The sequence below is a fragment of the Micromesistius poutassou genome (assembly GCF_964030765.1).
Source record: "Micromesistius poutassou genome assembly, chromosome: 2".
Lineage (NCBI taxonomy): Eukaryota > Metazoa > Chordata > Actinopteri > Gadiformes > Gadidae > Micromesistius > Micromesistius poutassou.
The window spans coordinates 1486682-1514485 of record NC_140272.1 but is presented as its reverse complement, the minus strand read 5'-3'; the positions used below and the strand labels follow the sequence as shown (position 1 = coordinate 1514485).

The 27804-nt window shown below is 47.0% G+C and overlaps 6 protein-coding genes across 6 annotated transcripts; 2 read left to right on the top strand and 4 right to left on the bottom strand.

The window, feature by feature from the left end:
- The first annotated feature begins 351 nt into the window (after window positions 1-351).
- atad3 (ATPase family AAA domain containing 3) lies at window positions 352-7735 on the top strand. Its single transcript, XM_084464115.1, has 16 exons — window positions 352-634; window positions 1023-1099; window positions 1822-1923; window positions 2071-2130; window positions 2220-2289; window positions 2386-2551; window positions 2847-2916; window positions 3224-3379; window positions 3520-3576; window positions 3893-4018; window positions 4129-4253; window positions 4361-4412; window positions 4514-4584; window positions 4802-4969; window positions 5199-5307; window positions 5474-7735. The coding sequence occupies exons 1-16, from the start codon at window positions 445-447 to the stop codon at window positions 7412-7414; spliced, it is 3540 nt and encodes a 1179-aa protein (XP_084320241.1). The 5' UTR covers window positions 352-444; the 3' UTR covers window positions 7415-7735.
- Window positions 7736-8837: 1102 nt separating this feature from the next.
- Window positions 8838-12788, bottom strand: ssu72 (SSU72 homolog, RNA polymerase II CTD phosphatase). Its single transcript, XM_084463819.1, has 5 exons — window positions 12517-12788; window positions 11466-11609; window positions 10295-10434; window positions 10029-10147; window positions 8838-9843 (listed from the first exon to the last, which is right to left on the bottom strand). Exons 1-5 carry the CDS (start codon window positions 12594-12596, stop codon window positions 9742-9744), a joined length of 585 nt encoding a protein of 194 aa, XP_084319945.1. The 5' UTR covers window positions 12597-12788; the 3' UTR covers window positions 8838-9741.
- A 1068-nt stretch (window positions 12789-13856) lies between these two features.
- Window positions 13857-14997, bottom strand: fndc10 (fibronectin type III domain containing 10; the record flags this gene model as incomplete). Its single annotated transcript, XM_084463818.1, has 1 exon — window positions 13857-14997. The coding sequence occupies one exon, from the start codon at window positions 14995-14997 to the stop codon at window positions 13936-13938; it is 1062 nt and encodes a 353-aa protein (XP_084319944.1). The 3' UTR covers window positions 13857-13935.
- A 1819-nt stretch (window positions 14998-16816) lies between these two features.
- On the top strand, window positions 16817-18012 carry ora4 (olfactory receptor class A related 4; the record flags this gene model as incomplete). Its single annotated transcript, XM_084464476.1, has 2 exons — window positions 16817-16912; window positions 16996-18012. Exons 1-2 carry the CDS (start codon window positions 16826-16828, stop codon window positions 18010-18012), a joined length of 1104 nt encoding a protein of 367 aa, XP_084320602.1. The 5' UTR covers window positions 16817-16825.
- Window positions 18013-18508: 496 nt separating this feature from the next.
- On the bottom strand, window positions 18509-21191 carry ora3.1 (olfactory receptor class A related 3, tandem duplicate 1). Its single transcript, XM_084464716.1, has 4 exons — window positions 20422-21191; window positions 19890-20153; window positions 19375-19617; window positions 18509-19101 (listed from the first exon to the last, which is right to left on the bottom strand). Exons 1-4 carry the CDS (start codon window positions 20674-20676, stop codon window positions 18892-18894), a joined length of 972 nt encoding a protein of 323 aa, XP_084320842.1. The 5' UTR covers window positions 20677-21191; the 3' UTR covers window positions 18509-18891.
- A 293-nt stretch (window positions 21192-21484) lies between these two features.
- On the bottom strand, window positions 21485-26403 carry LOC311338493 (cyclin-L2-like; the record flags this gene model as incomplete). Its single annotated transcript, XM_084463773.1, has 10 exons — window positions 21485-21818; window positions 21974-22039; window positions 22340-22430; window positions 22878-23136; window positions 23536-23635; window positions 23853-23917; window positions 24248-24368; window positions 25110-25219; window positions 25316-25390; window positions 26134-26403. The coding sequence occupies 10 exons, from the start codon at window positions 26401-26403 to the stop codon at window positions 21644-21646; spliced, it is 1332 nt and encodes a 443-aa protein (XP_084319899.1). The 3' UTR covers window positions 21485-21643.
- Window positions 26404-27804: the final 1401 nt, after the last annotated feature.

Below are 27804 nucleotides of genomic sequence, written 5' to 3'. Positions count from 1 at the left end.
CATAGTCGTAGGAATTATAGTTTGACATTCAGCAAATTATACTATTATGCATGGTCTACTTTCATAAAAACATAGAATGTATGTTTTGTGGGCGGTAGACCAGAAAGCATATTTAACATAATTTTCGGCATCATGATGTAATCAAATGAAATTTCAAGTTTCAAAAATACTCTTTTTCCTATTTGCGGCCACCGTACAATTGTGGGCGGAACCAAACGCGACCTCTGTGGAGGACGCTATTGCATCTACCAATGAAAAAGCCGATTGATTGTCAGTGGCCAACAGCAAAAGCTGTTGTTGAGACCACGGCAAATCGTCTCCTGCAATTGCGTGAAGGGTTTCAGCGTGACACGCATGTGGAGGAAGTAAGCTGACAGGCAATTGTCAGAGCCCCATTTTTCTGACCGGCTTGCATAAGTCTTGTAAAAATCAATTGTCAGTAAAATGTCCTGGCTGTTTGGCCTTAACAGGGGGCAGCCTGAAGCCCCCCCACCCGGCCCGCAACCACCTCCGCCGCCAGCCCCGGCCGGTGCGTCCGGTGGCGGTGGAGATAAACTCAAGGACAAATGGAGCAGCTTCGATCCGACTGGGCTGGAGCGAGCTGCACAGGCAGCCAAAGACCTCGACAAGTCTCGTGAGTGTAAAGTGCAGAAACTATTCTGCAATGTAACAGGAGCCATATTGCATGCAATCTTGGCGCATTCATTTGGTGCATTAATTAGTCGTCGCTTAGGAATCGATATTCAGGAGTTGTGCAAATATGAAACCAAGGTGAAGCGGGATGAGAACGGCATGTACAGAATGCTGTTTGCCTGAGTAACCCAGACCACTCACCCCACGCTCACCTTCATTCAAGGGGAGCGGTTCAAAGGTCATCCTTGTCATTGTTGAAATCATCCACCTTACTTTTTAAATGAATGAAACTTTGTTCCGTTTGTTGCCAGATTGCTGAAATGATCGTATACATTGCAATTATTTAATTATGGCCTACCATTTTCCCTTCTGCCAATACCTCAACTCAGGCCATGCCAAGGAAGCATTGGACCTGTCTCGTATGCAAGAGCAGACGGTACAGCTGGAGCATCAGAGTAAATTTAAGGTACGGCAGAACAGTTGCGATTACAACTTTTCATCTCATGACACAATTTTGGTGCATCTGGTTTCATCGTGATGTACCAAACAAGTTCCACACATTGTATTAAATACATTATAACTACGTGGCATTACCTCAATTATACTAATTAAACTCTTGCTACAAACACTGGAGGTAAAGTAATGTGCAAAAATGCAATGCTGTACAGCCTAAGGGACGATGTACAGGGAGTCCTTATTCCAATATAAATCCTGACAGGTGATGCAGGGTTTTGAATCACACATCAGTGGTTTATTTTGCGATAATTAATGTTTCACTGTACAATATGCCTCTTATAACACATATTTTATTGAAGACAATCCATAATTTGACACAAAATATAACAATTTTGTTATACAAAAACAACAATTTAATTTTTTTTTAAATATTGTACTTCTTCTGCAACTAAAAGTCTGTCCATAGCGTCCATTGCAACTGTCTGTTACACAGAAGTAACAGACTAGTGCACACCGTTATTGACCAATCAGAATTTAGTATTCCACAAAGAATGAAATGCTTGTCTTCCTTAAGCATGTTTTAACAAAGGTTCCTTTATTATTACCTGAGCTATAAACATTACATCAGTCTTCATGACTACAGGTTGAGATTCAATGCCTGTAAATATTGTAATGTTGTCCAGTCTGCTGAATGTCTGGTCCTCCTATTGAAGCTGCTATATCCTGTGTTAGGAATATGAGGCAGCAGTGGAACAACTGAAAGGAGATCAAATCCGTATCCAGGCAGAGGAGAGAAGGAAAACCCTGAGTGAGGAGACCAAGCAGAATCAGGCGGTAAGAATGGAACCTCACCCTGGTTCTACCTGAGCATTTGTATTGGTAACTTAGATTCAGTAATTCACTTGACCAATCAGTACTAAGCCGACTCCTGTGGGCCAGTAGCATGTCACTGTGGTAACGCTGTTGTCTGTCCAATCACAGAGAGCCCAGTACCAGGATAAGCTAGCCCGGCAGCGATATGAAGACCAGCTTCGACAACAGGTGAGTTCATCTGCTGGATTTAAAAACTCATCAAAAGCTTTATTCGCTAACGAGCACATTTGAAATATTTACTTTTTTTTTGTTCACAGCAAGCCATAAATGAGGACAACCTTCGCAAGCAGGAGGAGTCTGTGAATAAACAGGAGTCCATGAGGAAAGGTAGCGGACAGCACTAACTCAACGCAGTGCAAATCGCACAGCAAGGTTTAGCGTTGGCTGGAGTTCTAACTGTGCCCGGGTCCGCCTCTGCTTCAGCCACCATAGAGCACGAGATGCAGCTGAGGCACAAGAACGAGCTGCTGCGCATAGAGGCGGAGTCCAAAGCCCGGGGCCGCGTGGAGCGGGAGAACGCAGACATCATCCGCGAGCAGATCCGACTGAAGGCCGCCGAACACAGGCAGACCGTTCTGGAGTCTATAAAGTAGGTGGCTTTCAGAAATGCTTCTCTGCTCATGGTGAACATAGTTGGTTAGGGTTAGTTTCCTTTTGTATTACTAGTTGTATGTGCTGGTGAGCTCTAGATAAAATATCATGTCCTCACTAGAACATCTTATATTCAATAGTGTCTAATGATACCATTTTAATCTCAGGCCATGAACAGTATGCAAACACGGCTACTAATAATGAAAATTACAGACATTTGTTTGATGGTTTTAGTATTCTGTGTAGACACACACCACACAAACACACAGCATGTAATAAATGTTTCCTTTCAGGACTGCGGGGGCTGTGTTTGGAGAGGGCTTCAGGGCTTTTGTGTCGGACTGGGACAAAGTCACAGCTACGGTGAGAACATTCCCTACAATGCACTGCTCCATCAGGGAAAGCAACAGGATGGTAGAGAAAGAGCTGTAGGTGGCTGACGAACTTCAGGTTTTGTGGAAACGCTGGGCCCATCGACACATCCCCAAACATAGCTCTTGTCACCCACTACATGCACATCTTCTTTGCTTAAAAAACCTGCGCCCTGGATGATTTAAGATTGAATAAATTCTACTATAAAGCTACATTTCTCTTGTGATGTCGTGCCACATTCATCGGCTAATGTGATGTTCAAGGCCTGAACGTATGCAATGCCTCCTCCCGTCGACAGGTAGGAGGGTTGACCCTGCTAGCGGTGGGCGTCTACACAGCCCGCAACACGACCGCAGTGGCCGGCCGCTACGTAGAAGCCCGGCTGGGCAAGCCATCCCTGGTCAGGGAGACGTCCCGCATCACCGTGGGAGAGGCCCTCAAGCATCCCATCAAGGTAGCTGGGAGGCCCGTTTGGTTGGGCCACAGTCACTCATCAGCGAACATGTGTGGCATAGTCGATGCACGTATAATGTGTTCCTTTTTTTTAACCTTTTTCTCATCTCCCCCTCTCCTCCCTCTCCTCCCTCCTGTCAGACGGCGAGGCGGTTGAGGAGCAAACCACAGGATGCCCTGGAGGGAGTCGTGCTCAGCGTAAGTGCTCAAGTTACAACTAGGGCTGGGCAATACTTTTGATATTATCGTTTAGCATCTTTGAAATGGCATTGTACAATCGTCATTAAATGAAGATATTTTCCTCTCGTGATAACCATAGCAACACAGCAGTCTCATGGCAACAAGGAATTACGATGAGAAGATATAATTGTAATTTTAATTAATCAGCGCGTCGTGATGTTTAATCGATCACAATGTTGTTGTTTTTTCTTATGACCTCCATTTAGTTAAAGGCTGTGACATTTGGAGAAAATGCTAATATTGTAATTCAATGTTATTTAATAATCCCTTTTAGCCTTCCCTGGAAGAGCGAGTGCGGGACATTGCCATAGCAACTCGAAACACAAGGCAGAACCGTGGCCTTTACAGGAACATCCTCATGTATGGCCCGCCGGGAACCGGAAAAACTCTATTTGCCAAGGTACCCACACGTTACATATTAATACACCTTAATACACATCATGTGAAAAATGTCCTTAATAAACCTCAATTCATGTGATCTGATGACCCGTTATCTCTTGTGTTGAGCAGAAACTGGCAATGCATTCTGGGATGGACTTTGCGATCATGACGGGAGGAGACGTAGCCCCCATGGGTCGTGACGGTGTCACGGCGATGCACAAAGTGTTTGACTGGGCCAACACCAGCCGCCGCGGGTATGCTGTCAATGATTATGAATATAAATGAAACCCCTTTGTTTGTGTATAAATGTAATCTGATGGATGTTGAAAGTCATTCCTATGTTCTCCTTTATCTCGGCTAGATTATTGCTCTTTGTTGATGAGGCCGATGCATTTCTTCGCAAGCGATCTACTGTAAGTTGAGTTGTTGCGTTACATCCGTCCATATGGTTCATATTGTGAAAATCCTGTATAATACACATCACTTACATTTGAATTTTGTGTTTGTTGTGTAGGAAAAGATCAGTGAAGACCTCAGAGCCACATTAAACGCATTCCTTTATCGTACCGGAGAACAGAGCAACAAGTAAATATTCATCTAACTCAATATGCATCATTCTATAAACATGGTTAAATTGAATGGTATACGTGGAACAAGTATCATAAAAAACGTTCAAGTTCCATGCCAACATAGCCCTTAGTGTATCCAACACCCCCTTAAATTGTTCCTCTTGTATGATCAGCCTTACATCCCACTATCTCTATGCCTCCAACCCTTTTCCTCTTCTCTCTGTGTCCTGCAGGTTTATGATGGTGCTGGCCAGTAACCAACCAGAGCAGTTTGACTGGGCCATCAACGACCGCATTGATGAGATAGTGAACTTTGCGTTGCCGGGCCCTGAAGAGAGGGAGAGGCTGGTGCGACTGTACTTTGATAGATACGTGCTGGAGCCAGCCACTGGGGGGAGGCAGTGAGTTATACACCTAATACATATACTCCTCCTGAATATAGTGTGCTTCAATACATAAAATATGACTGCAGCAGTTAAAGTTGCAATACGCAACAAGTAGCTCAAAGCTTCAAATGACCTGGATATATCTGTAGTTAATAGCGATCGATAATGGTTTCCATAATGTTGTAAAAAATGCTGTAAAAGTCGTTACCATCAACCTTTCTGCTTGTTCTGGTGTCTTCTGCAGGAGGCTGAAGCTCGCCCAGTTTGACTACGGTCTCAAGTGCTCTGACATTGCCACGCACACAGAGGGGATGTCTGGCAGAGAGATCTCCAAGCTGGGAGTGGCCTGGCAGGTCTGTATACAAATCTCTGACTGGCGGTGTCCATGTTGTGGACTATTCAATGGTGGTACTCCATTGCTAAAGATCTAAAGTCAACTTGTCTAAAGTCTCTGGCTAAAGTCAAAAGATCTAAAGATCTAAAGATCTAAAGTCAAAGTGTTGAACTCCTTCCACCCAGGCGGCGGCGTACTCCTCCGAGAGTGGGATCCTGACGGAGGCCATGATTGACGCCCGCGTCCAAGATGCTGTCAAACAGCACATCCAGAAGATGGACTGGCTCCACGGAGAGGGCGTGGAGACCCTACAAGTGAGGCCCCCCCCTCCCAAGCAAACAGGCGGCGATGGGAAGATAGGTTTCACCCTGCCTGTCGCTGAGGTCCCCCAGGCCTCGCAGGTCGTCGCTCCGATGGTCGAAAGCGTCAACCAAGCGGCTCTGCCCCTCGCCATGGCCCCCCTGGCTCAGGAGGTGGTAGCGGCTGCGGTTGACGCCGTCAAAGAGGTTCAGCCCCTTGCGCAGGAGGTGGCAGCTCCGGTTGACCTCAGCATGGAGGTTCTGCCCCTGGCCGAGGCCCCCGTAGCACAGGAGGTGGTCGCCCAGGCTGCAGAGAACGTCAGCCCAGAGGTGGTGCCCCTCACCGAGGCCTCCCTAGCACAGGAAGCGGTCGCGCCGATCGACATCACCCAGGAGATGCTGCCCTTCGCAAAGGAGGTGGTCGCTCCTATTGACATCAGCCAGGAGGTTCTGGCTGAGCCCCCCCTAGTACCGGAGGGGGTCACTCCGGTGGACATCACCAAGGAGATTCTGCCCGAGGCGGAGACCCCCCTAGCTCAGGAGGCCATCGCTGCAGTTGACATCGCAGTTGACCTCACCGAGGCCCCCCTGGCTCCAGAGGCCATCGCCACCGAGGCCCCCCTCGCTCAGGAGGCCATCGCTACCGAGGCCCCCCTCGCTCCGGAGGCCATCGCTACCGAGGCCCCCCTCGCTCAGGAGGCCATCACTGCAGTTGACATCGCAGTTGACCTCACTGAGGCCCCCCTCGCTCAGGAGGCCATCGCTCCGGTGGACCTCACTGAGGCCCCCCTCGCTCAGGAGGCCATCGCCACCGAGGCCCCCCTGGCTCAGGAGGCCATCGCCACTGAGGCCCCCCTAGCTCAGGAGGCCATCGCTACTGAGGCCCCCCTGGCTCAGGAGGCCATCGCCACTGAGGCCCCCCTAGCTCAGGAGGCCATCGCTACTGAGGCCCCCCTCGCTCAGGAGGCCATCGCTACTGAGGCCCCCCTCGCTCCAGAGGCCATCGCCACTGAGGCCCCCCTCGCTCCAGAGGCCATCGCTCCGGTTGACATCGCAGTTGACCTCACCGAGGCCCCCCTGGCTCAGGAGGCCATCGCTACCGAGGCCCCCCTCGCTCAGGAGGCCATCGCTACTGAGGCCCCCCTCGCTCAGGAGGCCATCGCCACTGAGGCCCCCCTGGCTCAGGAGGCCATCGCCACTGAGGCCCCCCTAGCTCAGGAGGCCATCGCTACTGAGGCCCCCCTCGCTCAGGAGGCCATCGCCACTGAGGCCCCCCTAGCTCAGGAGGCCATCGCCACTGAGGCCCCCCTAGCTCAGGAGGCCATCGCCACTGAGGCCCCCCTAGCTCAGGAGGCCATCGCACCGGTTGACATCGCAGTTGACCTCACCGAGGCCCCCCTCGCTCCAGAGGCCATCGCTACCGAGGCCCCCCTCGCTCAGGAGGCCATCGCTACTGAGGCCCCCCTCGCTCCAGAGGCCATCGCTACTGAGGCCCCCCTCGCTCAGGAGGCCATCGCTCCGGTTGACATCATCCAAGAGGAGGAGGCGGCTCCTCCTACTACAACCACTGTGGACCTGTCGGAAGAGAGCAAATCTGCTGCAGTTGAGGACAGCATTAAACAGGAGATTGCCCCACCCACTTTGAACACCGTCGACCTGACGGAAGAGAGCAAATCTGTGCCACCAGTGGATCAGGTCTCTGACGTTGGAGTCAAGGCAGAGAGCGTAGGTGAACCTGCTGCTGCTGCTGCTGCTTCTCCTTCCAGTGAGAAGGGAAAGGACGGAAAGACTGTATCCCCTCCGCCAAAGGACGGAACCCCTGTGTGAGGAGGATGCTTGAACCACAACGGAGGTGCTGGGATCAAACAAAAGAAAAAGAGTATGCTGGCCCTCGTCCCCCGGTGGTGTCTGTGTCTGATGCCGTCTTCAGAACAACACAGCTGGAATATGGGGAACGCAGAGGGCCACTAAAAAACGGTGACCATAAATGATGCCTGACACTGATTCATGCCGATATATATCTGTATAAGTGTACTTTCTATGGAAACCGTATGTCTTCAATTAATGTTTACAGATGATTAACATTACAAATAGTAACATTATTAAAATTGCGTGATTGTGATTTTCTATATAAATGATGAAACACTCAATTGTTTCTGGTGTTTTTTTTATGGCCTTTTGTTTATATGGTCAAGCATTGAGTATCCCATACTTTGGTGTGTTACTTTTGTAAATCAAATTAGCAACCATCAAGGACATTACTGTTTTTGTGAAGGGAAGTTTGGTATCAGGATGCAAGAATGTCACGGAGATGGAGAAGAGAAATCACCTGTATGAACCTACATTCAAAAGCTTAAAATAATCCAATCATGAGTAATGGCTGCTAGCTTGAGACTCAACTTCTCCCAAAAAGCCTCGTCAAGGGCACATACCATTTGGCGAATGTCATTGTAATTGCACAGGCTGTGACACTAAATACTTAAAAGGAGTTACATACCAGCTAAACACATTACAAATCTTATAATTGAAATTCCGAAGCAGAAATTATTTATTTTAAGATTATTGTCCCAAGGAAGCTGTGGGAAATCTCCTTCTGGACGACATCACAGGATCGGGAGGCCAGGTAGCGTGTAAGTTGACGTGCATAATGCTTCAGGTAGAGTCGTCGACGGGTCAGACAGCCCGCGTTTGTGTTTGAGAGAAATGTTAAGAAAATTGCAGTGTGTCTAGTAAATATAGTAGTTATTGCCTGAGCCATAATAGAAACGGTACGTTAAAGTTGTGAAATCGGTCCAGAAGTGTTCATGTCCACGTCCAGCAGGCGTCGACGGACACATTGAGACATTATTTTTAAGCATTTGTAAACCGCACCGTCCTGGACGTTACAAGACACTGAACATTTCGCGTGGTTTAGTTCTTACCTTTACGAACGCAAACATAAGATTAGTAACATTTTGGAAGAATCGCTCTAATCTTGATTGAAGCTTTTTGGTGCAGGTGTCGAAAGACGTCACGTGCACGTGCTCTAATTGGTCGGTTGGTTCTCGAGACCATGGGACCTAGCGCGTGGGATTGGTCGATGTTTAGGCATTATTGCTTTGATGGACACGTTTTGTACGGATTCAGCTCAGCACACCTGCAGTTTATTTTAAAATAAATGATTTCGAAAAATGTAAAAAAAAATTTTCAACATAACGCATGCACACCACAATAAAGAAAACTACTCAAAACAGACAAGAGCAGAGAAAGGTTTCTGAAGAGATTGTTTCTTTAGTGGATTCATATTATGTACATACAGAAATTCAGGCACTCTTGACTGAGCTTGCAGCAAATAATTACAATGTTTTCTCTATTCTTTTACATTTACAAAATAAAACAAAAACTATACCCTGAAAGACAGCAAATCTGAGTATAAATAAGAATCAACACATTATGATGGAATCAAACCGGAGGGATACGGTCTCAGTTTGGTTAATCAAGATCAACCCCTCCGATGTATGGACTAATCTCTAGCACACAGTCACACATGTCCTTTCAGGCAGTCACGCATCAGCATAGACGCGCCTCTCATTCATAAAGCACATGTACACCATCGTCAGCCAGGTCAAAATGACTCAAGGACCAAAAACAATTGCTAGAATTTGAGAAAACAAAAAAGAGCACAATCAGCCTCCAATTCAAAAGAAATAAAAACAAAAATGGTATAGCCTATAATAAGAATGGCTGGGGACGCTCTCCTGGGAGAGGCGTGGCTGAGTGACGGCATGAAGAGTTAGTTAGGGGTGTGTGTGGGGGAGAAAAAGGGGGGCGGGGGGCGGGGGGGGAGGAAGGGACCATGGCCTGACCTTGGATCCGAAGGCAAGAGGCTAGTCTCAGCATGGACAATCCGTCCTCACCGTTTGTCGAAAAAACGCCACCAAGCCATCGCAGAACCCAGCGATGGCCTTCGTACACACGTGTGCGTTACAGCTGCGCACGAGGATACACGCGTGTAACGTGATCTATACACACACACACACACACTCACACATACAGAGCGGTGTAGATGGCTTGCTTAAAGAGTGTGTGTGTACTGCTGTTGGTTCACGGCTTATGGGCTGGGAGAGGGCGGGGGGGGGGGGGTAGGTTTTATTGCAAGATTTGGACGGGGACCGTCAGTAGAAGCACACTGTGTGTAGGAAAGGCCTGTTACTCTTATCTTCAAACTCTTGAATCAGCTCATCGATTTCGTTCTCCATGTCGTCCGTGTGCTGGATCTGAAGGAACACATTGAAAGATTCCCCCGGGACAAGGTCAAGGCAACCTCCAGGCAACATGAACACTCGCCGTGTGCGGTGCACAAAGTGACGTCAACCCCCCCCCCCCCACTTCCCATAGCAGATATAAAGAATTGACCATAAACATGCATGTCACAGGCAGATTTTAATAAGTGGACACTCACACACTGACACAGCTCACAGATGAGGAAGGCCCCCAGCGTGGCTTCCTCGTGGTTGTCCTGGATGTCCACGTTGATCACGTGCACCGACTGCAGTGTCTCCTGCTCTCTGGAGCTGAGGTCTGTGGGGCAGGACAGTCAGGGACACCCCCCCTCACTTAGAACATTTCCGGTTTGAGTCATGCAATAAGATGGCGACACTGTAGTACACTTAGGTGTTCATCATTAGAAAGACATGTGTACATCAACATTGGGTATGAAGGCCTCACCTTCCAGGACTTGGTCGTAGACCCTCTCCTCACAGGTAATGACCAGGTCAAAGTGGTCCTTACAGTTCTGGAACCGCTCCGGTCTGGTTTTGATGCGCTTGTTGCGGTCCAGCATGTGAAGGATTCCATTCTGGGTGTACCTTAAGGAGTTGGGTGGTTAAGGAGCACAGCAAGGTGGCCTAGAGAGAATCCCTCAACATTCAGTGTTGCAAATACCTCACATAAATGATTTATCCATAAAAAAAATTAATAGGAGGCATACAGCCCCAATATTTGAATGCGTTGGTTATATAAATCATAAATTCTCCATGGCGTCCAACCTATTGGAAAACGTTCACTCTATTGTAATAAAAAGGCACATTGCCATCTAGTGGCCAATATACAGCATTGCACTTTGTTATCCACGTCAATTTTTTCGATTCAGACAAAGCATTCGGAATGTAGGGCAAACATTTGTCACACACCCGCTCATTGAACCGGAAATTCTTCCTGAACTACGTGTACTGATATTAATATAGGCCCGAAACCACATTTTTTTTAACCAACACAATTAACAAGCTAATCCCAATAGCTTGTAATTGTTTAAGAATATTTTAGTTGCAGTTTCCTTACCAATTCTGAGACTTCTGACGATGATAATCCTTTTGGGGTTTTGCGATGATTGAATAGTAAATTCTGTTCACACCCATGATATCCCAATAACCTACTGACAATAGCTTTGATCATGGGGGAAGTTGTATTCAAGCCAGTTAATGGAGCATTTGATGATTAAACCCAACAAACAAACTGCCGTAAACAAATCATATCCTTAATTAAACCAGTTTGTTGTTTCTAGTTAGCTATGTGAGCTTACCCATACCCTTACCTACTTACCTACACCAGGCAGATGCACCAAGGTTTACCACTTATCAACGACAATGGACAAGAACAGACCCAACATTTGTCACACATCATTTGAGACACCTAGAAGCCAGTTACCCAACGGGACACCCCAAAGTACTGTACTGCTGTTCCAACGGCACCACATGTTCTTCAACAAGGATGGTCACAGAATGCCTAAAGCTCAAATGGCACAGATCTACTTCTCTGAATGATGTCCCTTTTTGAATGCACGTGTGTGATTGTCAGCGACAGAGTGCATATTGGTTGGTGTGTGTGTGAATGGGGATACAGTTCCTTGTCCTTGCGGACCAGGTCGTTGTACATCTGTTCATAAGATGTTTTGAAGTCGTACACATTAGGCTTATCCGGGGCGGGGCCAGGCAGCTTCACGTGGGAGCCAGTCCCAAATGAACGCACGTCGAATCCACGTTTGCTGCAAAGAGAAAAGAACAAGTACACATTAATAAAATGTATTAGTTCAGAATGTAGCATCAGTGTTAAGTCCATTCCATCCCCCCCCCCCCCCCCAACAGTGCATTTAATGACACAGCAATTACAATAAACAAAAGTCCAAACTAGTATGACATGCCAACATAAGTGGATTTTTCAGTGCACACTAGTATGACATGCCAACATAAGTGGATTTTTCAATGAGGTCAGGCTAGCTGCAGGGATAAAATAAACGACTCCTGAATCAGCCAGTTTTTCAGTAGTCACATATGGCTTGGGATGTTAACAAACTGCCTTGACATTGAAGTAATTTCTTTCCTAGTAGGTCCTGGTCCACTACACTTGACCGATGTTCAAAAATACTAACTAGGGTAACTTTTGGGGTAAGAGAGTCGGCATCCGTCGTCTTGGTGGGCAAAGCCATTAACTTTTCGGGGGCTAAATATATGAAATAAATCACTGCCCTTTTTTTAAAAAGGGCCTAATCTAGGACCAGAGAGGAGCGCCATCAGGCGGTGGTGCAAGGCTGCAGTACCCCCTTCTTCTTGAAGAAAATAGAGAGGGCGCCAGAGAGTGATGAATCATCAACTACTTTCTCCTTCAAACAGGTTATCTTTATACAATTTAAAACCTAATAAGTGGAAAGGCGTGTACGTCTGTCAAAAAAAATAAAATAAAAGATAATCCAGGTGAACCGCCTTGGTATAAACTACAGGCTTTGTGTTCTGCTCTGAGCCCATAGTCGAAGCTGGGTGGTGAAGGCCGATATGCTGTCATGGGAGCATTGTGCGGTTATGGCTCCAGCGCCATTGGCACCACGCAGTACGGGCTCGGTCACTTCGGTGAAGGGCAAAGCAGTGGGTTCTTCTCTTCGTCGCGGCCCGTTTTACCTGAGGATATTGTGCGCTTCCATACTGCGGTTCTGGTTGCTCGAGCACACAACCGCCACGCGCAGCGGGTGGCTCGGCATAGCGGTTCTTCCGTAGGAACTAATTTGGAATTAGTGGAAAAATGAGACTAAATTGAATTTGTATAAGCTAAACACCTATATATAGACGACCGAAATCAAACGTTTCAAAACGAACTGACTGTGATTCGAACGGCCGAGTTCGAGCGCTCTCCTCTAAAGGATGAGGATGTTAAAATGGCGGAGCCGGACCGACTTCCTATGCACGGCTTTAAAAGTGTTGATGTCATTTTAGGGGTTGGGTCTCCTGGTTATAAAAGAAAAAAAAAAAACGTCTACGTCACTGTGACGTTTCAAAACAGATCGTTGTAATATATATATATATATATAACAGGTTTTGTGATTTTCTTTCAAAATACGGATACAAAAACTACAAAAAGCAGCAACAAAAAATATATAATGAGAAAAATAATGTCTCGACAATATTTGACAAGATTATATGAAAATGTGTACACAAAATGTTCGCATTTTTTTTGAATTGCATAATATTGTGTCTGTCTAATTATATTACATCATATATCAATTAAATATGATTTAAATGCTATTAGACATATAGACGGTGGTATTTTATCAAGCCATATTTACCATCTAAGCTATTGTGTTGAATTATAAATATCAACAATTATAACGTTGTTATTTAATGCTGTCTGATGTTGTATTTATTTCCTGTTAATAAAACAGAAGCCAAACAAATCAAACTCTATGGGAATATGTCCACCCGATGCGCCCGGACACACACACCACACACTTTTATAGTCTAATTAAAAGTTTATTGACTTTGCCATGGCAACTTATGTCATTATATATTTTTTACATTTAGAACAGGCCTATTTCCAAAAAGTGCAGTAAAAGTGATCAGTGACAACCAGAGTTCAAACACAGAGAACAGCAAAAAAAATGGCTCTTGAACTTACAGCCACAGAGGCTAATTGAAGTGCCATCATTTGTGAAAGTATGGAGTTTTTATTACCAAGCTATTATTATCAATTCTCGGTCGCTCGGGTTGATGGTTTTATTGCAGTTTTACAAAGAGATTGATCACAGCTGAAAAGGCGGAATCACTACATGAAACAACGATCCTTTATAAACATATGTGTAGTGAATGGCTCATTTTGGTTCAGTGCATCCCTTGTAATGGTTAGAAGGTTTGTAAGTTGCTTTTTCGCAGGCGCAACTCCAAACTGAGCAAATATGTAATGTACAGAGGCATTATGTGGCTGATTTAAACACGTTTCGTATAAGACACAGTAGGATGATTCAGGACAATTGATCCCCATACACGTTGTGCATCCGGACCACACATTGTGCACCTGCATTCCCTATGCAGTTGCGCCACACAGCGTCAGTGCCGCGAGTGCGTATGATAATGGTACGTGTGTTGCGTGGCGGGGCTCATAATATTCTCTGTGATGTACGCCACCAGCAGGCATATGATGACCAGCATCACGCATATGGCGCCTCCCACGGTGGTCATGGCGATCACAATGTCCTGCATGCCGGAGGGCGACATGGTGAACTCCACGCAGTCTCGTCGGTCCCCGGGGGCCTGGGTCAGGGCGCGGAGACAGAGGCGGTAGGGGACGTTCTCATGCAGGTCGGTCAGCAGGAAGTCTCTGCAGCCGGGGCCGAGGTGGACGGTGGCGCATTCGAACTGCGTGTAGCTCCCGTTCCACCAGCAGCTCAGCTCCACGCCGGACCGCCTGCGGGGCCGGTTGCTAAATGCAGCCCTGGGTGTGGGAGTTAAATACCCCTGTGGTCCCTCCGTCGAGCGCGTCTCCGAGTCCCCACTCGTGTGGTTTCCATCTCCTCCACCAGTCTTGTTTATGTGAGGGCCCTGACCGGTGCTTATGTCGGCGGTTGTACCGTGAACCCCCCCACGCACTGCACCCTCGTTGGTCCATTGCAACAGCACACTGCCATTTGTGAGAATGTTTGCCACCATGCTCCCCAGGGAACTCACGGTCCGGCAGTTTGCTCTGCCGCAACGGAAGCCCAACTGTGTGTGCCGGAAACAAAGTTGCCCCCCGATGCCCCCCTCGATGACTCTGTAGGCACACAGTGATGCCCCCCGCGGTTCTGTGCTCCATCCGGGGCCGTTTGTCCTCCCAGACATCACAGCGGGAAGACGGCTTCTTCTGGTGTTGGACATGGGCTCAGACCCCTCTCTGATCTTTGGTGCGTGCCTGCTATTGTTGACAAGATTGTCGAATGTTTGGTTGTGTGATCTGACGTGTGTGTGCCTCGACCGTGCTTTGCTATGGCTGCCTCCCACCTCTCCTGGAGATGGGGCTGGCGTTGAGGTTGCTGAGGCGCCGCCAGTTCTGCTGTACCCCACTGTCTCATGCAACGTGCAGAGTATGACAGCCGACAAGACAAGCAGTGATTGTCTTTGCTGCCTCTTCATCCCAATACCTTCGTACGAGTTATGCTACTCTACTAAAAAAAAAAAAAGCTGTTCTTGCGAACGTCTGATGGCGTGCGGTTTGAGCATCCGTTTTAAATCGACCCTACACACGATTCAATCCGCGCCAATGCCGAATCATGTCAACGTCCAAGGGGTAGTCTGTGTCTGCAAAAAATGACAATGATTCAGTGAAATTGATATCTTAAAACATCGCGGATGACCTTGCATTTATGGCTATGCTAGCTCATGCAGTGAGGATGATGAGCGTAAAACACCGACTGCTTTACGATGGAGGTCATTTATTCTGAGTCCCGCCATCACATAAACGATGTCCCTTACTTACTTTGTGAGATGATTAATGGGTGTCGTATTCGTGCCATCCAAATGGTTCTCTTCTTGCTGTCGATCCGTGAAGATCTGATAGCTGGTGCGTGTGTGTGTGTGCGGTTTGTGGGTGTGTATTGTGTAGCGGCGCGCGGAGAGCCCGCGTGGTAAACTGGAGTCGTGGGTAGTCGGACTGTCAAACTAGTCCGGATCGGCCTATGAGTGATATAATATATGCCTATATAGGCTGTATTTTATGCAACTTTACAATCGACATTTCCAAATTAGATCTACCGTAACTAACGGAGCAATATAAATGGGGTATAGAAATAGAAATAGGACTTATGTCCTATTTTGGTTGAACAGAGGAATTTGCAATGGTCATATAGACTCTTAGAAGTCGAGTGTTGCACTTCTTTATACGCACTGTACGGCTTACCGGTTTGTGGACACATTTCTAAAATATAATTGATGCATGCATATGTTTCATACGTTTGAATTCAACTGATTTAATTGTTAAATGATGGACTCATTCGCTACCTTATGGTCTGTCAGAAACTTCAAACTTAGGCCTCTATCAATGAGGTTCTGGCAGCCCCAATACATAAACGCGATTCAGCTGTTCTCCAATGAGAACATTGAGCAATGGCTGTGCGCAAATGAGTAACCATGCAACGCAACAAACAATCATTGCCAAGGGAAAAGAGGGAAGCTTGATTATTAAAACAAAATGCAGCATCAGCGGGATTACCTCAATGGTACAATGGGCCCTGAAATGGGTCTTGGGAGAGTCAGATGTTTGATTAGCAGCTGCGATAGCAACTAAGTTAGTGTCTAGTAGGGAGTGGAGCATGATCCAAACAATGATCAGAGTATAATGATTCATTTTTGGATCGTCACTTTCATTATCTGGTGTGCAAAGAATTATAAATGAAATTACAATTGTAAAACTGTGCTATATAGATAGAACACTATCTATACACACAATATATCGTCATTTTTATATATATAACGATGGGATTAAAAAATATATACCTTGTATTCTTCTTATTGCTCAATCCCAATTAGTTTGTTATTGTTTGATCTTCATGTATGACGACAGCATTTACTAAATTGTGATTCCGGTCAGCCTACACTTTGTGCAAAAACAATCTCTAAGCAAATAAAAGTTATTTAATTACTCTTGTTCTGTTGACATTGAATTTCCATTTACCGTAACTTTTCCATTCAAATGAGCTTGTGCTCATGGTGTCTCCAAGTAACGTGGCGTTCCAGTTAATTCACATTGAGCCCGGTCAGCACTGCCGCAGAGCGTGACCCTCCGGTGGGACGGACCCGTCTGTACTCAGGCGAGCATTGAGCTGCTTATAAACAGCGGGATGGACAGCGAGAGAGTAGAGGACCATGTCAACACCTCACCCAACCACTCTCAAACTGAAAAACTGTGTCAGTCTGCTTTGTCCGTAAAATCAAGCCATCGCTTCGCCATGCGGAAGCTGATGCAATGGCTGAGGTCCTCACTGTAGATGCCATTTTGTTTGGCTTGCTGGTGTTTACCGGTATTATGGGAAACATCATGGTCATGCACACGGTAAGTGGCAGCGCCGTTTGGTTCTTGTGTAGTGACGTCTGACACCCCCTCCATACCGCTCTCCGTCTCCTCTCTCGCCCAAGGTGTGCCAGTCCGCCATGCAGAGCCAGTCTCGGCGGATGCCGGCGTCGGACACCATCCTGGTGCACCTGTCGCTGGCCAACCTGCTGACCTCGCTGTTCCGCACCGTGCCCATCTTCGTCTCCGACCTGGGGCTGGAGGTCACGCTGTCGCCGGGCTGGTGCCGCGTCTTCATGCTGCTGTGGGTGTGGTGGCGGGCCGTGGGCTGCTGGGTGACCCTGGCCCTGAGCGCCTTCCACTGCTCCACCCTGCGGCGCCAGCACGTGGCCTTCGGGCCGCTGGCCCAGCAGCGGGAGCGGCGGCGGGTGTGGCTGGCCCTGGGGCTGGTGTGGGGCGTCAACCTGGTGCTCTCCCTGCCGGCGCTGGTGTACACCACCCACGTGCACGGCAACGCCACGGTGGAGCTGATGGTGATCAGCTGCACCACGCGGCCCCTGCTGGGCTGCATCTGGGAGTTCCCCAGCAGGGCGCAGGGCGCGGCGTTCGCCTCCGCCTCGCTGGTGCTGAACGAGGTGCTGCCGCTGGTGCTGATGATCTGCACCAACCTGGCCACGCTGCACGCCCTGGCCAAGCACATCCGGGCGGTGACGGCGGCGGGCGGGGACAGCGGGGAGCTGGACAGACACCTGGCCAGCGAACGCAAGGCGGGCCACGTCATCATGGCGCTGGTGTCCCTGTTCGTGGTGTGCTGGGTGCTGCAGGTGGCGGCGGTGACGTACTACAACCACGACGGGGGCCACCACGCCGAGGGCCTGCTGACCGTGGCGCACTTTGCGGCGTCGCTGTTCGTGGGGTTCAGCCCCATGGTGGTGGCCCTGGGGCACGGGAAGCTGAGGAAGAGGATTGTGGGTAAACTGACGGGCTGCCGGGACCTGTTGCGGTGCTGGAGGCAGGACGGGGAGGAGGACGGCGGCGGCGGGGCGGCGGACGCGGCGCCGCAGAAGGAGAAGGGGAAGACGATCTTTGTGGTGCAGAAGGACGCGGCGAAGACGAAGGAGAAAACTATGGGTAAAAAATAGTTGTGTTTATATGAACCCTAAAACGAGACGCAAACACCTGTGCGACGACGAAAACGCAGTTTGCCGCATTATCGCATGTCGAGAAAAACTAAAAAGTATTAAGAAAGATGTGTACAAAATTGTTAAGCTTTTTTTGTAGATCGAAAATGGATATGTTTAAGTTCAGGTGGCAATGAGAGTTAAATGGTTAGTGATTTAGGCTCCATTCATTGAGACAACAGGGCATCATTCATTATGTCATTATAATGGGAAAATATCCAATGTATTTCTCTTCATACTAAAGTCGAAGGGAGAACATTGTATAGTTTGTGCCGTTGATTTGGTTAAAGGTTAAATGGAAATGACGAGTACATTGTTCAAGAAGCCTGCATGGTTTACTATTAATTTATTAAAAAATTATATCTGAAAACATACAATGACATTCTCCTCAAATATATCATAGTTAGAACTGCATTCTGTTCTCATGTCTTTGAATTGATATTACATGAATTGGCCGTGGTCTAGATTAATAATTAATATACCAATAAAATTTGCTACAATTACTTGATTTTTCAGTTTACACAGTTGAGGGATTACACCAGTTTGACACACCCAAAAACCAGAGCAAACATATGTATAGAGTAATTTACGATACAACTTTCAATTAGCTGCATGTAATATGTTTAATATCAACATGTTTTTATTTAAATATGGGGTATAATTACCTTGTACAGATATATTACACAAAAGATGGCAAAGAAATATTATGAAAACTAAATCCTGAATACCTTAGGCCTTGAAAAAAAAAATCCTAATTCAATTGAAATCCTTATCCGAATTTCCAAACATAATGTATGTTTGAGACTACTTGAAACGGTGCTGCAGGCATGGGCTCTGCTGTCAGGTGAGAAAAGCCTTGAAAAACGAACGCAAGCGGCGGTGGCCAATAGTCAGAATAATGGGCGACATGGCGATGAAGAAAATGTTGGCAAAGCGTGCAATGACCAGGAGGAACTCTGCCGACTGACCGCGGTTATAGTTGAAGTAGTTGACAGAAATAATGCTGGTTCCCCAGGAAGCGATGAAGAGCATAATGAGGGCCAGAATCACCTGGGGGGGGGGGGGAGGACGACAGGAAGTGAGGTCACGTGATGCAGACTTTCTTAAAACTAAATTATTACGGAATGGTTCACTTATCAACAAAACACTTTTTCTATTTAATATTGTATTCATATAGCTATCCACTTTGCACTCCACTCATCGCACCCTAACCCATCTATCTTAAGACCCGCAACATTACACCAGCGTTCGTAGAGCGTTGGCGTATACCAGCCGGCCCCCAGCCCATCACAGTTGCCCTTTAACCCCGCCGTACCCCCTCACCTTGGCGGCCCGACGCTCCGCTGGAACCTTCTTGATGACGTGCATGTCGTTGACCAGGGTGCGCATCTTGCTGTGGGCGTACAGCGTGTACAGGGAGCCGGCGTTGGTGAAGGCCATCAGCACGATGGGCAGGGTCTCGTGGATGACCATGGAGGTGGTGGCGTACAGCAGGCCGTTCTTCATGGGGAAGTTCCAGATGCAGCCGAGCAGCGGCCTGGTGGTGCTGCTCACCAGCATCAAGGTCTGGGTGGGGGGGGGGGGCGGAGGAGGAGAGGAGAGGGGAAGATGAAGTGACAGAACGAGGAACGGGAGCAAAGAGCCCATTACGATGTCAGGCCTGTCAAGTCCTTTTCAAGACAAACTGGGATTAAGGGTTTTAGAAAAAGGCAGAGCGGTTGACTTACAGCAGCACATGCACAGTCACATGTTGACAGGAGGACCGATTACCAGTTACCAAGACAACGCCCCTCCACCCCCAGCCCAAAGTGGACGGTGTGACAGCGGCTCGCTCTCACCTCAGTGCTGTTCTGGTTGCCGTTGATGGAGAAGACGTGGGCAGGGATGGAGTAGAGGAAATTGAGGACCCAGATGAGCCCCAGACCTAGGAGGAGGAGTTTGGGCAGTCCCCGGGGCCCATGCAGGTTCACGATCGGAGGGGCCACTCTTCTCAAGGTGTGGAAGTGGAAGGCACTGAGCAACAGTGTGGACCACACATTGACAGAGCGCAGCCACACCCACACCCCCATGAGAAACTGACAACATTCTTTGGAAGAGTACAGCTGAAGGAAAGAAACAGATTCATATTTACACTGTTTAAGTATCATCCATGTTGTTCCCAAACCTTATTGTTCACCTTTTTTATGCAATGTCAAATGTACATCCAAATTTTAAAAGACAGAACATAAACATAAGAGAAATATAATTTGGTCGTTATGGTACTTGTAACATTTACAGAACAACACATTATTTAATCATTATTCTTATTAATCGCAGTGGCAGCTTCAGGTACCTCTGGGCGGTCGAGTCATTTAAACGAAGACGTCCTACCGCGATTCCAATGTCGGAGATGATGAGCAGAGCGTTCCTCAACACGGACACCATCAGGTTGGACACGGCCATGTTGATGATGATGATGTCCGAGTTGCGGCCCACGCCGGGGTTCATCAGCACGCTGTGGCCGATGACGCAGATCACCGTGGCGTTGCCCACGACGCCAAACAGCACCAGCAGGATGTAGAAGGTCGTTTGGATGGGGGACGCCATGGTGCGGAGCCCCATCCCCACCAGCTCGGTCTCATCCATTTGTTGGTTTGTTAATTCAGAGCTTTTCCCAGAAAGAAAAAAAAACTAACAAAACTAAAAAGGTTTTACCTAAGGGTTAGGTAAACCTAATTCTATTCTTCGGTGGCATGCAACACACTTGCCATGTCGACGACTTTCAGTGTTGAAGGTCAGCGTTGATTCTCCGTCCCGCCTCGCGTCAGTAGGCCTACACTGCTGATCATCATTAAGCGCTCCTTTATCGCTGCCTCTCCCCCTAACCCACGCTATATAACACGGGGGGAGGGGAGGGGTGGGGGGGGTCATCCGTTCGTCACCTGACCAAATTGACGACATTGGTGCTTTTTTCATTCTATTTCGTTAACGATGCATGCAATACCCCCAGGAAGTACCTGAGCATCACTGAGCTCCAGCGTACTGCTAGGATCAGGTTCACAGCTCCCAGGGGACTAATCAGCGCAGCGCAACACGCTTTGTTTGCAGACACGTCCCAAACTTTGAGTCGTGCATGTGCGCACACATTATGTTGAGATAGGTAAATACTTTTTGGATTAAATGGCGCCAGGATTTGTTCTGTTGAGACACTTTTGTTGTGGGCAATAGGGTTTCCCTATCGTATGATAGTATGGTAGCACTGAAGACATGCAGCAAGTAGACTTAGAAATACTCATTTTATAACAACTTTAAGCCACCGGAAATGGCTGCAGTAGAATACAATTGGGGGTGGATTTGGGGTGGCAAAAGAGAACTCATGACAGAAGACAGAAACGACATGAATGATGAACATTATAAAAAATATTGTATTTAAAAAATCATGATCAGTTTTGTCTTTGAGCGTTTACAAAAAAAAAAAAAAAAAAAAATGCAAAATGTAGCAGGAAGAATAACACTATAAAAACATAGTCAGACCCTGGAGAGAAAAAAAAACCAAAAAACAAAAAAAATACCAAATCATATTCCCTCGACCTCCCCGCCGCGGCGAGTCCGGTCATCTCCGACGCGAGCGCTCCTCCCTGCGTCCGCGGCCCTTCTCCGCTCCTCTGCGACTCCTCTCTCCGTCTCTCTCTCTGTAGCGGTCCCGCTCCCGCTCCCGGTGGGCCGCGTGCTTCTTGCGTCGTAGCGGAGAGGCGGAGCGAGAGGCAGACGAGACGCTACGACTGCGTCTACACAGAGAGGAGGAGGAAGGGGGTCACTCAACAGACAGACCCCGTTCAAACAACCCACGCCTGGATGTTGTACCAGGGGCCGCTGAGCCAGCCGGGCCCCGCGGTGTGCGCTACGCTGCGTTGCTGAGGGGCCGCTGGGGGCGTGACCCTACCTGCGCTTTGGAGGACTGGGGGGTCGGGTCTCTCTCCTCTCGGCGCTGCGACTTAGTTTGCTCTTCCTGATTGACACACAACGTTCACATGAATATAAAGGGTTGAAAGTGATGTGCACTGTTTAAGTGACCTGCGGTGGAAAGTGACCTGCATGTAAAGTTACCTTTAGTGTTAAGTGACCTGCACTGTAAAGTGAAATGCACTGTAAAAGAGACCTACACTGTTAAGTGAACTAGTCTGCATGTAAAGTAACTTAATGTAAATTAACTTTTAATGTAAAGTGACCTGCACTGTTAAGTGAAATACGCTGTAAAGTTCCATTGCAGCAACTAGCCAAAGGAGCCAAAGGAGACAAATAAACTCACCCATCTCCATTCGCTAGTTTTCGGCAGGCATTTTTGAGGGCAACTTTTGACACAGGAGATTCATGACCGGGATTTGGCACAGCAGGTGACACTACAAATGATTATCAAAAACAAAAAAGCAATTTTAGAAAATCAATTCATATTGTGAATGATATATCATTATATCATTTTGTAGCCATCTCAAGTGCAGAGCAATGCACTTGAGATGATACTATTCGATTCCATTCCCTTAACAATGTATTTATGTCCACCACTAAAGGGGGCCACATACATCAGGCCCTAAAGCCTAATCGAAACCATCCAAAGCCCGACTCCATCTCCCGAACAGAGACCCAGGCAGGCGGACCGGCTGAATCGCATTACACACTCAGTGCAGGCAAAATCGTATATTTTATGTGCGGGCAGAGAGACCCAAAATAGATCAAACACTGCTCCAGGGGGGGGGCGACGGTGCCTTCACCCTCAGCAGCACGGGGGCCTGATTACCAAGAAAGAAAGAAAAACGCCGGCGGCGGCGGCGGCGGCCCATCAGCCTTACCTGCTTTGGAGGCTGGGGAGAAGTTGGCGGGGCTGTCGAGGGTGGGGGTGCCGACGGAGAGCAGCACCGTGCCCGCCGCCTTGGCCTTGGCGGCCAGGGAGTCCATGGCCTGGCGACACTTGTCCACCTGCAGCAGCAGAGCGGCCAGCGGCACGCTGGGCAGCGAGTACAGCCGCAGGATCCTCCGGCAGATCTCCTTCAGGTCCTCCTCCGCCGACCCGAACAGCAGGAACCAGGCGGGCTGCTCCGGCAGAGGTATCTGAGGGGGGGGGGGACGATACATGAGGCTCTTTATTGAGCGCAGAGAGATTGACCGCCCGTGGGAATGACCGCACCGCCCCACAGACACACGTGGAATACATCACAATCCGACAGGGCTGGAGATCAGCCGCGTACGACATGCAACAGGTGAAGCGGTAAAAACACTGGGATAGGACAAAGGCGATTTCAGGGCTAAAACTGTAAGAAAGCGTACAAAAACATATTTTGTTACATTTCCCAGATGCATCGGTCAGATGCATATTTATCCATCATTGATATTTGTATGTATTTGTGTTTAAATGGCTCTTTTTTTGGTTATTAACTTTCATGTTTCTGGCTTGAGCTGAGCAACTGTAACAAACTACTGTAACAAACAAACAAACCACTTGTTACTGACCTGTAAAGCTCTGGCTGACAGGTAGATACAGGCACAGGCAACCGTCTCAGCACTGTACCTCAGGAAAACGTCTGTCCGCAGGCTATCGTTCATGTAGTTCCTAATCACAGAGAAAACAACCATTAAAACACAAGCTAGAAAAAACTAATATTTGCGTTCCAAGATGCATCTGCAAGGTAAAATACAATTTACATAGCACTGGAGAAATATTTTTTCGTCAAAGCATTCCTCCACTTGAAAGCTGATTCAAGAGATGGCATATCAAATGAACAAAAACATCACACACATAATATTAAAGTCTATAGTCATGGACCTACCAAGCCATCTGAACCAGGGGAGTGTTCTTCTCACACTCCAGAACCTGAAGGTACATGACTATTACCTGTAAAAGGTGACACGGCAGGCTGTTAGAAAGTCACAGAGAGATATATGATATGAGAGAAATGAGAAGCCAATAGCTATAACGACTAAATAAATTAGTGCTGCATAGAGCACACACCGGCAGTTAAACATCAACCTGCAACAAACCTGTTGGACCAGCTGCTAAACCTTTTGAATAATTATTTCAATGTATCCAACGCCAAAAAGTTAATCACAAACATTTTTGAAATATATGTATGAGGACATATGAAATATACGTACAATATATATGTATATATATTGGATTGTAGTGAGCAGCAACGTGTGCAGTACCAGTGTTTCCCACACTTGCCTTGTGAGGGTGCTTGACGTGCACACAGAAGCCCAGCTCCTTCAGAACCCTCCTTTCCGTTTTGATCACCTGGGCCTTCGTATTGACATAAGCGGCGTCCAATGGCAGCGGCGGGCGTGTTCTGTGGACCAGACAGCAGAAGCCCATCGAAGGGGGCGGGTTCTAAGAGAGATGCTCATGACCTACTAAAAACCTGAAGCCAGGACAGGGGGTACAGTACATAGTAGGTTAGACGTTTGAAAGGGTAGTGGAATTGGGAGGACTGTGTCTAGTTAGAGGCATGTTAGTATGTATAAAGTATATACCATGAACTACCCAATAAACACCGGGGAGAAGAATCACAGGCAGCAAGCTTGTGATACTGGAATCAAGATGAAAAAGTGCCTCTGCGGTCAACTCTCATTCCTTTTTCATGATGTCCGTCAGACTACCTTTACGGAGGACGGATCTCTGGTTCAGCCAATAAGAGGTCTTCAAGTTTGGCTTGCACCACGCAAAAATAATTCCGGGCTAACATTTGTCTGAGCCAGGCAGAAACTAGGGCTGTACAGTTAATCACCTATTAATCAAATTCCCAATTTTGCCCGTTGCAATTAGTGTGTACGTCTGTTCCATTTAAATAAAATTACCAACCATTACCCAACTCAACAATTACTTTATTATTGTTCGTTTTTAAACCTTAAGCCGCACAGAATATTGAATGAATCAATAACCTGTTCACCACACTGAATAATCAATATCACAATAACGGGGCACAATAATCGCAGTTAACAGTTTTTGTCCCAACTGTGCAGCCCTAGCTGAAGCCCAGTGCCTACTCTACTCTGAGTGAACACACACACAGGCAGAAGAGACGTCTTACCGGCCGCCTCGGCCCTTCTTCAGATGGTGAAACACGTTGATCACGTCTCGTATCCGCCGCGGCTCCTCCTCGATCTTAGAGGAGAGGTGAACACACGCCATGGCCACCATCTGAGGGACAAGTAGACGAGACGACGGGAAATGAGGCGGGCCACACACAACGCCATCACAGTGATTAAGTTGACGAAACAAATGAATCCACCGTACCTCTGCACAGTGTCGGACGAACGATTTGCAGTAGAAAAATCTCTGGAAGAGAATTTGTCCCGTGGCCATCGCTACCTGTGATGAAGTAAACAGAGCGATTAAGAGCAACCTATGAACATCACACTAAGCGGGGCATTGCTCGTTCTTGACACTGTCCTTTTTCCTATGCTTACAAAAAATGACCTCGTCTCATCATTGATGACTTCTGATCTCCTAAACTATACTCTACAAATGTATACTCAAGTCATCCATAGGCTTCCTTTGACAGCATTGTAAGACAGTGACAGTGTAGCTGCTAGTGAGAACATACACACAACGTGTTTCCTCAAGCTACCACGAACGCATACATGTTTCTGTTTCTGCATCATGAAATAAAGACACCATTAATCAGGGTCTCTGAGTAATTAGTTGGTCATTTTTGTGTTTATAACTATTGATACACACTAGGCGATACACACGTGGGTGGTTTTAGTTCTTAACTTGACTCCTTTGTTACAAAGTGTTGTGGCTTGCCGTTTAGCAACGCCCTTACAAATGAATAATGTGGATATTATCTACACCCCCCGTTCCTATGTAAATGAAACTAAATTAGCTTTGTTTTGATTATAGGGATTGAACGGTATTCAATCTTTACTAAGAAACACGAAAATACAGCGCGCAATGGACAGTGTTTCGACATCGAGAGTTTGTGTGGCTAAATAAATAGACTAAAAGGACCTGTTACACTTTAAAGCAAACCCTACTACGAACTCTTTGACCCATGGGGTGAACATGAACACACGCGTTAGGCCCGTGATTTACGTATTTTTTTCACCAACCTGTGGAAGTTTGAGCAAGATGCCAGCGGCTTGAATCAACTCACAGCCGCGCATCCTAAGCTGCTCCTCGGCGATCGAGGTCAAGCCATGGTCGGCGGACGGGCTGCTCTGTAGCCGCTCCGCTGGCACCCGGCAATTATCTAATGTTAAAGTAACGCCGGAATAAAGTTTATCTCCTATTAAAACACCTTCTCCAGGAATCCTTAGATCGCCAGCAGCCATGGCATATTTTTTTAAAATTGCGTTGCGAGAACGGAGCTCCGAGCACATCCGTTTTACCACCGCAAGTATGCTGCTGGGATTGGGACGGCGCCCCCTAGCGTGTTGGTGGGGAACAGCAGCAACAATCCAGGTCCTCTCGGTGAATGATGCGGACTGTTGACCGTTTAAAAAACGGTCAACTAGTTTAAAAGGTCAGCCCTAGTTTAAAAGACGCACAAGTATAAAACATGCCATTAATCTGACTCCCAAAATGAATAAAGTGAAGGGAAACGGATACAAATCAAACAAATGAAACATAATTTTATTGAGTTAGTTTAAAAATAATTTATTTACATTTCACTGATTATGACTAGACAAGCAGCATAACATTTCACCACTAGGTGAAATCAAGTATATGTAAAATACTCAAACACAGAATTGTATGCAATACAGAATAAATACTATTGATCATTTGAAAAGCATTTTAAATCATATCATACGATAAATGGAACATGAATGTTAAATTAGGAGAAAATAAGCCTGCTTCGATAAAAGTGCATCTTTAAAGCCTTTGAATGTAAGGGGTAATCACCTCAAGGCAGGGCAATAAACAGTTTGATATGCCCGGCTCGTGGACGGCAACCTTCCACGAGCCGGGCATATCAAACTGTTTATTGCCCTGCCTTGAGGTGATTATCCCGTTTATTCTACTTCTTGCTTGCCAACATAATAAAAAAATTCAAATACTTTAATAATTATGCTTTTTCTTATTCGTATTGCATGCTTATTAAATGTATACTCTGTTTGAGTTCATCTCCCTCAAAAAGTAGTCCCCTTCAGAACTACAGTGAATAACGTGAGCTCAGCTGTAGCTAATTAGTTTATATAGCAACCACACAAGGCTGCATCTGATCACTAGTTTACTAACGTAGTTGCTACATTGTATCTCGCTTGCGAAACTATGTACCGACTGTCCCTCCGATAGATTTCCGACACATTTTAGAAACTTTTTTAAACAAGGTTTATTTTTACAATGGACCTCATGTTTGAAATTTCTGTGATAGAAAAAAAATACAAGCGGCGTATTTATCTACTATTTGATGACGCTGTGCTCAGTCAGCAGCAAGTACAACCGACAAGTCAGCGGGCAACCTGCCGGGTTAATGCCCTCCTCCCAGCCAATCAGAATCAAGCATTCTTAAACGTAGTAGAATAACTCCATTTATTTCATCTTCTTCACATCATCCGGCTGAATGCAGAAGACTCTGGCTCTCGTTCTTAATTCAGTGGTTAAGATCTATAAAAAAAACAAATCGAAGAAGACAGAGTGGATGGGGGGGAATTACTTTTGGGTACATGTCCTGCTGGATATGATGAAACCAGGCGAAGTGTGTCAGAATAATCACATTTATTAAAACAATGCATGCATTAATGAATTCGATGGTTATTATGGGTGTGTGTGTTGTGTGT